This window comes from Microtus ochrogaster, unplaced genomic scaffold (genome assembly GCF_000317375.1).
Source record: "Microtus ochrogaster isolate Prairie Vole_2 unplaced genomic scaffold, MicOch1.0 UNK48, whole genome shotgun sequence".
Taxonomy (NCBI): Eukaryota; Metazoa; Chordata; class Mammalia; order Rodentia; family Cricetidae; genus Microtus; species Microtus ochrogaster.
In genome coordinates this window covers 1,192,864-1,207,168 of record NW_004949146.1, presented here as the reverse complement: position 1 = coordinate 1,207,168, position 14,305 = coordinate 1,192,864, and the positions used below count along the sequence as shown (strand labels likewise).

General features: G+C 47.9%; 1 protein-coding gene across 1 annotated transcript in view; it reads right to left on the bottom strand.

Annotated features, from left to right (window-relative positions):
• Positions 1-14,305, bottom strand: part of Itgb3 (integrin subunit beta 3) — a 57,410-nt gene that overhangs the window by 24,642 nt on the left and 18,463 nt on the right. The window contains exons 3-6 of the mRNA XM_005369410.2: positions 6,551-6,746; positions 5,236-5,488; positions 2,310-2,472; positions 1,551-1,712 (exon numbers count right to left, since the gene is read on the bottom strand). Of these exons, the coding sequence (XP_005369467.1) occupies positions 1,551-1,712; positions 2,310-2,472; positions 5,236-5,488; positions 6,551-6,746 (774 nt within the window). The remainder of the gene's footprint in view (positions 1-1,550; positions 1,713-2,309; positions 2,473-5,235; positions 5,489-6,550; positions 6,747-14,305) is intronic.

Below are 14,305 nucleotides of genomic sequence, written 5' to 3'. Positions count from 1 at the left end.
GCCTCGCTCTATTGATCCTGCTTTAAAGCTCTAGGCAATGGTCTAGCCTCACTCTATTGATTCTGTTGTAGAGCTCTAGGCAATGGTCTAGCCTCACTCTATTGATCCTGCTTTAAAGCTGTAGGCAATGGTCTAGCCTCGCTCTATGGATCACCTACTGAATGGTCACCAACCAGCACTCTCCCCTAACCCTCTCTACTCAGCACTGTTCCAGCACATTCCTCCTGCCACTGGAGTGACCTCATCTTGGCAATCCTCCTTCTTCCTTTGCCTAAGCTCACCTCCTCCACAAGGTCTTCCTTGACCACCCTAGCTGCTACAGAGCGTTTCCTCCTTTCCTGCCGACAGCCTTTGATTGTATCGGACACCTAGCACTCAGCATGTGTCCTGTGCTATTAATACAGACGTTGGAATATAGCCTCTCTCTTCATCTAAGCCAAAAGCCTTCTAAGAGTCAGTCCTCCCAGCTCCTGGCCAATGCCTTGTATAAACGAGTATTGATGTTGCTAACTCGCCCATTGTCTGACAGTGCTCAACTTCTCATGAGATCACCAGCTCAGTCTCCTGCCTTTAATCACTTTTCAGCTGTAAGGTGGTTCCTCTATTTATTGACTTTAAAAAAATAAAGAGTAGGCTGTGGATAGCTCAGTGGGTGAACACTTATCTAATATATTGTGAGATGCTGGGGGAAAAACATTCCTGGTAGTATAAATTTCTAATCCCAACACTCGGAAGACTGAGGCAGAAGGATTGCGAGGCGAAGGCCAGCCGAGGCTATATACAGAACAAGACCCTTCCTCCATAAATAAACAAACAAAGCAGGCATAGTGTCACATGAATGTACCCTCACATCCGTGGGGTGATGGCAAGAGGACCAAGAATTACAAGCCTGGGCTGCATGGCAAGACCCTGTCTCAAGAAAACGAAGGGGTGAGGGGGCAAGACAGGCAAAGAGTCAAGATTTAATCCAACTACCCAAAGTGTTATTATTTTAAATTTAGCTACATTTGCCTAACGACTGACACCAATTGCTCCCATTTAGATTTAAGCTCCTTTCCTCTTAATTAACTGTCTATAGTTAATTAAAGCATATAAAAGAACTTTTCAGGAGTTTTCTTACCTATCATCCTAAATTATCCACAAATCATCTTTCCTTCAAACCAAACGGCACTGTGCCCTTTAACCTTTCCCCAAGAGGCGCTGCTCTCTGGGTCTTTCATTTCATCAGTGAGACCTTTGTCCTCTTTTTCCATCTTCCTCCAGTAACCACACCTGAGCACATGCTGGATGCCAAGATGCTGATGCTGATGCTGATGCTGATGACCGTGGAGTCAGTGTGAACACTCACACAGGCATGGTCATCTCTCATGGTCAGACCGTTTATACCCTGAATGAGGGTGCTCCATTCGGATGTGGCAGAAACAGGCATTAGCTGAGCCCCACATAATGCCCAGAGCAAAGGCCGTTCTCAGATTCACACAAAACCCTTGCCTGGAATAAGACAGCCCTATCAGAGTGAATGAGGACCACAGGGGGACGAGGCATCTCACCATGGTAGTGGAGGCAGAGTAATGGTTGTCACTGCCAATGTGACACTGCCCATCGTTGGGCAGGACAATGCCTGCCAGCCTTCCATCCAGTGCAATGTGGGTCTTGGCATCGGTGGTGAACACCAGCAAGTGGGACGCGTCATTCCTCCAGCCAATTTGTTGCTGTTAAAAAACAAAACACAGCAACTTCAGCTAAATCATCAGTGCAGAACAAAGACCCCAGAACCTCCTAACCTAAAGAGCTGGACAAGCTGAATTGAAGAGGGAGCTCAGCCCCAAGCCTTGGAACATAAACTAGAACGTTCCACTCCAGGCTTTCTTCCCTTAATCAGCCCATTGTTGATTAGGGAGGGAGGCTGAGTCCCGCCTTCTTCAGCTCCACACATAACTCCTCCCGTGACAGGAAGGCATCTGTATCCCTGGAATTGGCCCAGGCTAGAAGAAATCCCACCCTAAGATCTGCTCGCTTTGCTGAGGTCAAGTTAACCCAGGCTTGACTCTGAAATAATACCAGAACATGTGGGCCGCTGTTCTCCCTAGGAAAGGTCTGGGGTTACTGTGGTTCAAAGAGGTGTTAGCTGTGGCGTTGGTGGGGCTATAAAGAGAGACTGTGTAGCAGAAACAATTGATTACTCATACTGTACCAAGTCCTGCTTGGCTCCTCTCCCCCATCACACCGGAAATCCCCAACTGAACTGTTTCCTTCCCCGTTTTGAATTGTGCCAGCTACACCTGGCACCCCTTTCCCTCCAAACTCACATCACAGACTGTAGCCTGCATGATGGCGTCAAAGCCGCCCTCCGGGGCATCTCGGTTACGGGACACACTCTGTTTCTTCACTTCCTCGTTGAACCGGGTCACCTGGTCAGTTAGCGTCAACACATGCTTGTAGCCAAACATTGGCAAACATGCGGTCTTCATACTGAGGGGAGCGAGAGGTCATCTTAGCAGAAGCTGTGGTGTGAAGGTGGTCTGAGGGTCAGGTAAAGAGAGAGGGACAGATATGGACAGTGGCGTGCCTGGACTAGGTCCATATCATATTGGGTTTTCTCTTTTTATTTTTATTTTGCAGTGCTGGGGATTGAACTCAAAACCTCATGCATGCCAGATAAAAGTGCTATCACGCAGCTGCACTCCAGTCCCACAGAACCACAATTAGTGAGACAATCTAGACTTCAAGTCCTTCAGATTACCTATGGCACCACAACCATACCCCCAGATAGCCAAAAGGACAGGAAAGGTAGCAATGAAACCAGACAAGACAGATTAAAGTCCAGCTCCCCATTTACCAAGCACGGGCTCTCTGACAGCCTTTTCTAAACCCACGTTCCAGAAAGTACTTGGGGCACAGCAACAAGAAAAGTAAGTAATACACAAGCCAAATGAAGACAAGGGGCTGGAGGCGTAGCCCGGTGGCAGGTTTGTATATGGAAACATAAGGGCGCTTATCTCGTGAGAGCTATCACAAGACCAAGAAAAGCAATTACACAAGGGGAAGGCTCCAGCTATCATGGTTGGCATCAGCAACACTTCTTTTTTTTTTCAGTGCAACAATAAAGCAGGTGTCCAGCTAATTTACAGACCATGCTGTCCCAGGATATGTTTTCTGGGGAAACAGCCCAGACAGACGCTGAAAAACTGTGCTGTAGAATTGTTTAAAAGTTAAAAAGAAAACCCATGCCTCATGAGTCCAGCAACCATCATTTCAATATTCTTTATTTTTAATTACGTGGGGGGTGAGAATATGAGAGGGGAGAGGAAGAGAGAGGAGACAGAGACAGAGAGAATGAATGTGTGCAGACGCCTATGAAGGCCAGAGACAGCATCAGATCCCCTTGAGCTAGAGCTACAGGCTCAGATTAAGAGCTACCCTACCCGGGTACTGGACTCTGGAAGATCAGGAAGCATTCCTAACCACTGGGCCATCTTCCCAGCCACAGTTATCATCATTTTAAATAACTACTATCCATATATTTAGGGTCTTCATCAAGTAAGCCACTCAATAGTAGACTGCTATATTATGAACAGGAGATAGACTCGTGTGTTTGAATACTTGGACCCCAGGTGGTGACACATTTCAGGGAAACTGTAGAATCTTTGTAGCATAGAACCTCGCTGGTGTAAACAGGATTATATGGCCAGGGCTCGTTTTGTTTGGGTTGTTCCAGTCAGCTCCACTGCCAGCCCTTGTGGCATGTAGCAGGTAGCTGCAACAGGTTCCTGCCACCACAGACCAAGCCACTTTAGACTTCATGACTTATTTGTCATGATGGATTACATCCTCTGAGCCATGAGCCAAAGCAAACCTTACCCCATTTAAGTTACCTCCGCCAAGTGTTTTGTGACAACAACAAGAAAAGTAACTAATGCAGAAGCTAAACAGAGGCACAGGGCTGGAGACGTCATTCAGCAGTAGGACGCCTGCCTAGCAAACATGAGATCCCAAATTCAATTTCTAGAGTTCCTCCAACCCCAGAGCTACCTACGATGGGTTGGCACGTGCCTGTAATATGGCACTCAGGAGACTGAGACCAGCCTACGCTACATAGCAAAAATCTCTGTCTCGGAAAAAAAAAGGGTGTGAGGATTGGAGATATGGTTGAGGGGTTAAGAGCATTGGCTGGCCAGGCTAGTGGCAGCGCACACCTTTAATCCCAGCACTTGGGAGGCAGAGGCAGGTGAGTCTCTGAGTTCGAGGCCAGCCTGGTCTACAGAGTGAGTCCCAGGAGAGCCAGGGCTACACAAAGAAAGCCTGTCTCCAAAAGAAAAAGGACAATAAAAAGAGCACTAGCTGATCTTCCAGAGGACCCACGTTTAATTTCTGGCATCCACATGGTGGCTTATAACCATCTGTAACTCCAGCTCCAGGGGATCCAACACCCTCTTCTGGCCTTTGAGGGCACCAGGCACACACATGGTACACAGACGTGCATGATGCAAGCAAACATTGATATGCATGAAACAAAATTTAAACATATATATTTTTATAAAGGAGGCAAATAGAGAGAGGGAGAACTTAACTATTTTTATACTGTTAAAAATTCAAAAAAGTGACTTAATTTTCTTGCATTTTAACTCTGGAAAATTTATGCTCTTGATGCCTAGAATAATGAGACTAGAACCAGTTCTTCTGAAATCAGTGACGTTTTCACACACCGAGACCTCTCTCCACTCTTGACCTCATCTGCCCCGCACTTTCCTCTTCCTCTCTATTCATTTGGGACTAAGCCAATGAGCTAATGACATTTCTGTGTAGAACCCTAGCAGCCCCTAGCAGCCTTGAGCCTGTTGGCGTAATACTCCAGATAGTAAGCCCAGCTGTCAGGCAGAGAGGAAGTTGAAAACAACATGGCTTTACATAAAGCAGCCAACCAAACAACTTCCAGGGGGCTGGAGAGATGGCTCAGCGGTTAAAACATCTGATGCTCTTCCAGGGGATCAGAATTTGGTTGCCAGTACCAATGTTAGGTGACTCATAATCACATGTAACCCCAGTCCCAGGGGGTCTGACACCCTCCTCCAGCCTCCACAGTCACCTGGCATGCACAGACACAAAAACATACATATACATACATAGAAATAAAAATAAATTTCTAAAGAAAATAAAACCTGAAGTTTAAAATGGCAACCAGGTCTTGGACCAGCCTGAGACAAAGGGAAGGGGTGCTTCACTGGCTTGTGTTACCTGTAACAGGGGTTTTTGAGGGCCTCTGGGGGGGAGATGAACATATATGGTGATACAGGTTTGTCCACAAAGGCCCCAAAGCCAATCCGAAGGTTGCTAGTAAGCTTGCGCATCTGGGAAGCCAACTTGGTACCCAAGGTCTGGATGCTTGACAGATCATCTTTCATGGAGAAGGACAGGTCCATCAAGTAGTAGATGTCTACAGGGTAATCCTCCACCTGCCGCACTTGAAGTGAAAAGATCTTCGAGTCATCTGGAAGACAAAAGGATGCCGGGTTTTCTCTCCTCCTCTCCGCCACAGGAGATAAATAGCTATCCGATCAAATTAAGCTTGAAAGTTTTGATTCCCACGCCACCCTCCATTATAACTCCGTTCATCTTGCAGTCTCTTGAACTTCTTCCTTTCCATTCTGTGATTTCCCGCTATAAATCCTCATGTGTGTGACCCTCTGGGTCCCCAGGTCTACTATCCCAAGTCAGACAGCTCTTGACTGCAACTACAGGTCAGACTCTATGAAGGACAGGAACTGTACGGGGTACAGTGGCACACAACTGTACTCCCAGGGAGCAGGCAACAGAAGCAGGGAGATTCCTGAAAATTCAAGGCCAGCCTGGGCTGTGCAGCGAGTTTCAGGCTGAACAGAGGTCCTGTCTCCAAACTAAATAAATAGCACCCTGCTTTTCTCCAAATCCCATAATGCCTTGCATACAGTGGGGCTCTCTCCAGCTCTTACTGATTTATTCAGGCCAAACATTGACAAGCTTAGCCCAATACTCCTCCCTCTTTAGTTCCTACTTCGTCTGCTCCTAAATAGTCCCTATCCCCTGTGGTGGAAAACAGGCTCACAAATTGGCCGGATGGTGGAGGCACACACCTTTAATCCCAGTTCTCAGGAGGCAGAAGCAGGAGGATCTTAGTGAGTTAGAGGTCAGCCTGGTCTACAGAGTGAGTTCCAAGATAGCCAGGACTGTTACATAGAGAAACCCTGTCTTGAAAGAGAAAAAAAAAAAAAAAAAAGCTGCTGCAGACTAGATAAAGGAGGAGGCAGCATCAGAACAGAAGAGTTAAGTAACTAGTAACCAATCAAATAACTGGTAACAGGGTGGGCCTGGGATTCACACTCAGACCTTCTGACTCAAATCCTTACTCCTCTTATTTTCCTCCATTCTCCTACCCACAACTGCCCCCACTCCTCTTTCCACCCCATTTCTTGTGCATGCTGCCCCTTACCCCCAGAGTTCCTGCTCAGACCTTCGATGGATGTCCCTTGCCCGCTTGTGCTGGGTGTCTCCCCAAGATGAGCCCTGTGCCTACCTGGCCGCAGTCGAAGGGCAATCCTCTGGGGGCTGACTTGAGTGATCTGGGCACTGTCTCCAGAACCCTTGTCGCTGAGTGGTCTGTCCTCCAGGATCTGGGCCTCGCTGACTGGGAACTCAATGGACTCTGGAGCACAGCCTTCCTTCAGCAGGTTCTCCTTCAGGTTACAGCGGGGTGAGCCCTGGGGCAGAGCCTATGGAGACAGAAGCCCAAGGGGGGCCTGACATCAGAGCTAGCATGGCTGTGTCTCCGGCATGACATGTCACTTCCCAATGACTTAGATCTTACCCAGCCCTTTGAAGCTAATCTAGCATAGGAGTGCTGGGGGCCTTTCTAGCAACACACACAGCAAGAGCAAACAGGCTGAGTCAGTACCTGTTTGTGATTGACAGGTGAGAGGAGGGTGCTTTAAGTAAGGCATCTGGCAAACTAGTGCTTTCCAAACTGTGAAACAGAAATCAGTTTGTGAGTCGCAAAATCGGGTTTACTATTGAATTGAATGGAACAGAAAATACCTGAGTATGTAAATAAAAGTTTCCATGTAAGACGGGGAATCTGTTGTTTACTGGGGAATGGGATTTAGCATACATAATGAGTAATTTAGCACACATAATGAGTGATTTAGCATACATGATGAGTAATAATACATGAGGTATTTCTTTCTGTAGGTCAAGGTTAAAACCACTTACAGCTATGGTGTTAGATACTGGCTGCTTTCTAAGGTCTTGGTTGTGTGCTTCCTGTCTCCCCTCCTCACCGAGGACACAGGTGACAGAGGGGAGACAGGGAGGGTAAAGTGTAAGAGCACGGGAATGAATGAGCTGAGCTCAGACTGACCCTCAGTGTCGCCACTGACTGGGTACCAGAGCACGACCCGGCTCTCGGAGCCCAGTTCCTTCAGTTGTAACGTAAAGGGTAAAAGTCTTCCTTGGCTACAAACAGCAATCAGACCACAGAGACAGGGAGGGAAAGGACGGTTTCTGCGGGCTAGGGAGGAGTGGAAGGAAGAGTTGTTTAATTGGCCCAGAGTTTTAGTTTAGCAAAATGAAATTAAGTTATGGAGACGGATGATGATAAGGGTGTCCCATTACAAACAGATTTAATGCCACTCAAGTGTACACTTAAAACGGGAAAAATTATACAGCGGAATGCTTAGGAGGGCTGGGGAAATGGTTCAGCCAGAAGTGTTTGCTGCACAGGTGTGAGAAACTGAGCTCAGCACGTTTTAACAAAAGGGGGGGGGGGTCTGCTGACACAGGCCTACAAACCCAGAGCTAGGGAGGTGGAGCCAAGAGCATCCCTGGGGGCTCGCTGACCAGCTCGGTTAACCCTATCGCTGAGCTCCAGGTATAATGAGCGACCCTGAGTCTCAAGAAATAAGGTGGAGAAAGAAAGACGCACAAAATAGATCTTCACACACGTACACACCACATACACACACACACACACACACACAGGTTAAGATGGTAAATTCTGTTATATGTATTTTACCACAATACAAAAAATTAGTTTAAACCAGGTGGTAGTAGTACACGCCTTTAATTCCAGCACTAGGGAGGCAGAGGCAGGCAGATTTCTCTGAGTTCGATGCCACCTGGTCTATAGAGCTAGTTCCAGGACAGGCTGCAAAGTTACAGAGAAATGCTGTCTCGAAAAACAAACAAACAAAAAAAGAATTAGTTTAAAAAGAACTAACAAGAAGAACCCTCCATCACAGGGATGTCATGCCAGGCTAAAAACGACCATGTATGTATACTGTAAGTGCTCAGTCAGCGTTAGCTATTAATATGAAGTGTTGATAAGGAATTCCTGAATAAGCTCCTTTTGAATAAGCCCCACAAGCTGGGAAATGACCATAAGGACAGGCTGTTGACCCTCCTTTGCCCTGGACAAAAACCACACTGACACAGATGCCCTCAGCCTCTGGAACTCTGTGTGTGCTCACATGCAAGAACTAACTGTTCTTGGAAGGACACTGAAATCAGAAAACAGGCCCCAGAGCTAGGTCACCGCTAGCTAGCCATGTGACCCCATAGAAGTCACTTTGGACCTTAGTTTCCTGGGATTAAGGAACACGATGCCCTCGGTTGGGTCACACCCCGGCACTAAGCGTACTTAACCAGAACTGCCTGAACGTATGTCTAGCTGGCACTTGTCAGGTAGAGGAGATTAATCTGAAAGCTGACACACCCCTACCTGGTCCTATTTCCCAATGTATAGGCCTTCAGACTTTCCTAACAGCACCTTCCAAACCATGATCCCCCCTCAAAAAAAAAAACAAAAAAAAAAAAAAAAAAAAAAAAAACCTAGTCAGCTAACTTCTTCAGGCCTCAGATTTCTAGCCTACCAATATTCCCGAGCTACTGTTAACATTTACTGAGCACTCTCTGCAGCTAGGCTGGAACAGGACACCACAAACCACTGCAACGCTGATGGCCTGGTCAGCGGGAATTACTCATTCTTATTTCACAGGTGAGGCACCTAAGGGTAGGAGGCTTCACCAACAAAGAACACAACTTTCTGGGCTAGAAATCTGAGGCCTGAAGAAGTTAGCTGACTGCCCAGAGTCGCAGAACTTGGGCGCCACACAACTAAGATGCCGCCCAGGCTTTCTGCCTGTGAGCAGCCTCATAAAGGAAGTTTTACTGCATTCCACAGAGAATGTAATAAAACACAGTAAAGCTGGTTGGGAGGAATGGTCCTGGGAGGAGCCAGAGCAGAAAATGCCCCGGGCATTCAGAGAACAGGATGGGAGATAGAGACCTGCGAAGTGTGAGGAGAGATGGGCAATATCCTCCATGTCCAGCTGTGCAGAGCCTGGGCACCAGGACACCTGCAGAGGGATCAGGCCACAAGAGACACCCACATTCTAAAGATGGGCAATATCCTCCATGTCCAGCTGTGCAGAGCCTGGGCACCAGGACACCTGCAGAGGGATCAGGCCACAAGAGACACCCACATTCTAAAGATGGGCAATATCCTCCATGTCCAGCTGTGCAGAACCTGGACACCAGGACACCTGCAGAGGGATCAGGCCACAAGAGACACCCACATTCTAAAGCTCAAAAGATCCCCTTTGAGGAGTTGAAGACCTGCCCTGTGTAGGTGGCAAAAGTAGCAGTGTAAGCATACAGATACACACCCCACACACACACACCCCACACACACACGACACAGTCCACCTTCACACACACACATTCTACCCTTACCCACCTCTCTAACACACACATATACACACTCCACCCTTACACACACACACACACTACACACATACTACACACACTACACTCTTACCCACACTCCCCCCACACTCCCCACACACTACACACACACTACACACACACACACACACACACACACACCACCACCACCACCACCACCACCACCAATCTTATCTTTGATTCCCACTTCCCACAGACCTCAGAGAAAACCTTCCCGAAAAGGCAATGATTAGATCACCGAGCTGCCAGAGAAGCTGAGCCTCTCCAGAACAAGACAGAGACAGGAGGGGGAGACCGGGACTGGGGGACCAGGGAGCTGAGGGAGAACTGCAAGCCACCAAGAATCCTCAAGCTCTGCAAGGGGACCATGCTCCGGGTAGGGGCTTTCCTCTCTCCTACTTCCTAACCGCAGTCTCCATAAGCAGAGAGTAGCAAGCTCACATGTGCTGACAGTCGTTATGCTTTCTACGAACGTTCCTAGAAAAATCAAAATAAGCACTGAAAAATAAAAATAAAAAGTAAACGGAAAAATAAGACCAGGCCGTCTCCCTCCTTTGGTGATCACTGATGTCAGAAGTCAGAAACCTAACAGAATCCTTGGCCTGGCTCTTCCTGAGAGCCTCCTGCCCTGGGAAGATACCAAAGATACCAAGGCGATGTCCTCAACATACTTGGCCACATTCCCACCCCAGGCCCAGATGCGAGAAGGGCTATCTCCAGGTCACTCAAAGAGAAAACTAGAAACCGGGTTGATGTTAACTGTTCTAGTTCCCACCCAAACCGGATGCTACACAAAAGAGTCAAGCCCCACCCCATGGGGGGGGGGAGATCACCCACAGAGGTAGGAGCCCCGGGGGCGGGGCTGAGCTCTGTGAGCTGCTGGATCCCCTCCCCTCCTGAGAGACTGACACATTCTATTAGGTCCAGGCCCCCTTAATTCTGTTTGGGAAAAGTACAGCATGAATAATAGTCCCTGTGATCTCTGTCTCACAGGGCTGGGCAGGGGCTAAAATAAGACTGTGAGATGATTTCAAAATCCAAAGTCTCAGTGTGAGTCAAATATACTCAAATCCTCTGGGGGTCCCGGGTAAGGGGCAGAGGCCGCTTTCCTGAAGTCGTCATTGTAACGGCCACTGTACAGTGTGCTCTCTCCTGGGGGAGGCAAGGGAAAACATATCTTTGAAGTTTTCTCCTTTTTTTCAGTACTAAGAGTGGATATATGTTCCAGGCTCTGTATACCACAGGGCTATCTCCCTGGGCCCACTCCAACACTGCTGTCTGATTGGCTCACTTAGTAAGGGTAGGAAATTACCTGAACACAGAGAGAAGCTTGGAGACAAGATAAAGGAAAACAAGGCGCTTTAGTCTATAGCTGTCAGGACTCACGCTTTGTTGGTGACGAGGGACACTCTTACCACTGTGTTATTTGTTTGAGGTTTGTCTGTTTGTTTTGTTTTGTTTTTATTGAGGCAGAAGTTCATTTAGCCCAGGCTGGCTTTGAACTTCTATTGTTGTTCTATTGGCTTTGAACGCTTCATGTGTGTAATGCAAAAATTACCTTGAACTGTTTTTTATGGTATATATGTGTATGTTATGCACACAGACACATGCATGTGTAGGTGTGCCTGTGCACACACACGAGGAAGCCAGAGGAGGACGTTGGATGTCTTTCTCCATCACTCTCCACTTCTCTTTCTTTTTTTAAGACAGAGTTCGCCATGTAGCCCTGGCTGCCCTGGAACTCCTTATATAGATCAGGCTAGCTTCAAATTCAAAGAGATCTGCCTGCTTCTATTTCACCAGTGCTGGGATTAAAGGCATGCGCCACCACAGCCAGCCACCTTATTTTTTTATAGAAGGTCTCTCAGTGAATCTACAGTTCACTGCTTTGGCTAAGATGTCTGGCCAGCAAGCTCCTGGGATCTACCTGTCTGAGGCTGCTCAACCATGGAATCACAGGCACATGTGGCTATTCCCAGCTTTTCCATGGGTGCCGGGGATTTGAACCCATCTCCTCATGCTTCCACAGCAAGTGCTCTTACCCACAGAGCCATCTCCACAGCGCAACCCCGAACTTCTGCCTTCACATTGATCCTCCTACCTCTGCCTCCTGAGGACCAAGATTACAGGCATGTGGTTGCCACGCCCAGTTTATGAAGTACTGGGTTTAGCCCAGGGCTTCATACGATTAATACAAACACTCTACCAACTGAGTTACATGGCCAGACTTGCTGTCTTAGTTGAGGCGTCTTTGCTACAAAGAGACACCATGACCATGGCAACTCTTATAAAGGAAAACATTCAAGTGGGGTGGCTTCCATTTTCAGAAGTTTAGTTTGTTATCATCATGGTGGGACATGATGGCATGCAGACAGACATTGTGCTGGAGAAGTAGCTGGGAGTCCCATAGCTTGCAGGCCACAGGAAGAGAAATGTCTCACTGAGTATGACTTGAGCATTATATAAGACCTCAAAGCCTGCCTCAACAGAGACACACTTCCTCCAATAAGACCATATCTACTACAACAAGGCCACACCTCCTAATAGTGCCGCTCCCTTTGGGGGCCATTTTCTTTCAAACCACCACACCTACTATACATTTTTTTCCTACAATAACAAATTTTGGGGCAAACTCAAGGTAGATACCTTGTGCTCCAAGTTATAAATAAATATAAAGAAACTACAGACATGATCACGAAACGCTGATACACACACACACACACACACACACACACACACACGTGTCCTGAGCCTTTCCCTGCAGATGCAGAGAAGGAAGTCCTACTGGAGTCTTCTCCTTTCTAGTCCCAAACCCCATTCTTCCCCTTTCATTCTTGGATGTCAGGTTGGGAGCTGGTCCACCTTGCAACGTGTACTCAGGCCTGTGTATCAATTCCCAGCATTTTGCCTTTTTACAAAGATGGCCAAATTTAGAAAATATCCAAAGCATACCAAGATGAAAAATGGTTTAATCCAACTTGGATTGGGTACTCTGTGTTTATATGGCAACCCCAATTCTACCTCCACCCACCTTGTCCAGTCCCAGCCTCCACCAGTAGCCATGATATCCTCCTTGCTACCATAACAATCTGTTCTGATGCAATAGGTCCAGGGTCCATTCTGGGAGCTGTTATATTTAACAAACACTTCATATAGCTTTGGAAAGTTCTAGACTCCAGTGTGATACCACTTAAGACAAGATTACAAGGTCTAACGCTGTGTGAAGCTGGGGTCTTCGCTAGCTGTATAGACCAAAGAGAGCACATTGCCCAAACCCATGTTATCTAACCATCTCGCCAAGAACACACCCTATGCAGATGGGCCCAAAACACCCCACTCATACACACTGGCTCTATTTTCCTGTGACCCAGCCAAGTGCTTACTATACACACCCAAGAGCTGCTGTCCTTTAAGGACCAGAAGCTGAGCCCAACCAGTTGTTTTCAGAGGCACTGCCAACATCAGCACCGCCTGAAACAGTCAAGGCAGGGGAGGCAGGGGGCTCTGCAGCACCGCCAGCCCCACCTTTGGTTGTTTTAAGTCAAAATCCAAACACTTTCAAGACTTAAGCTTGCCCTGTGCAAGGGAAGCCCTCAGGCAACAGATAAGAGCCATGTTCTCGTCGTAATCAGGGTTCCTCCCTGCTTGACACATTCTGTCCCATATCAGACTCCCCGGACCCCGTTCCTCCTCCTCACTTAGTGATGTTAGATGTCGTCATCCACTGTGTTCCATTCTTTCATTTCCTTTGGTCCTAACTGCCACCCATTTCCTGACTCCACCCCATCAATAATAGGCCAGTCCTCCCCAGCCTCTCTACCTCTGGCCCCTCAGTCTGCCCCACAGGGCAAAGATTCACCATAGTGACCGACAAATATTCCGAATCTGTTCATACGGGCTAAGGAATGGCTTTGGCTGGTCAGGGCCCAGCTCTAGCTTGTCCCCATAAGACCCAGATGGGTAAAAAAAGGGAAGAGGAGAATGGGACAGGGCTGGACCCCCCTCTAAAGGACAGACTCTCCGGGGAGCCTTGCTTTCCCCCAAGACTCCCTTGCCTACAATAACTTCAGGTTGAAAGGGAGGGGAGGAGGAGGAAACATCTTTTGAGCCTTTTGACCAACACTCGGTCTTCTTCAGGGAGGTCCTCTCTGCTCCAGCAAGCCAACCTCTGGGGCAGCCAGTTCCAACAAGACACCCTCCACATAAGACTCCTTCTCCTGGGGTTGTTACAGAATTACAACTTCCCTAGAAAGGAAGTTTAACAAAGCCATGATGGCGAGCAAAGGTAAAAGGATATGACAAATGAAAAGGGAGAAGCCACACCACACTTAAGCCTCCAGCACAGCCCAGAGGGGAGGGGCACATGCGGGGGTGGAGAAAAAGGGCTTACCCTCCCCAAGCCCCAGAGAATGTTTCATTTGCTAAATGAGATCAGTCTGGCCCAGATGTTAGACAGCTGCCCGTGCTGAACAGTACAGAGGCCAAAGCTGTGTGTGAGCCGGCTCCTCGGAGGCTCTGGCAGCCCTCCTCG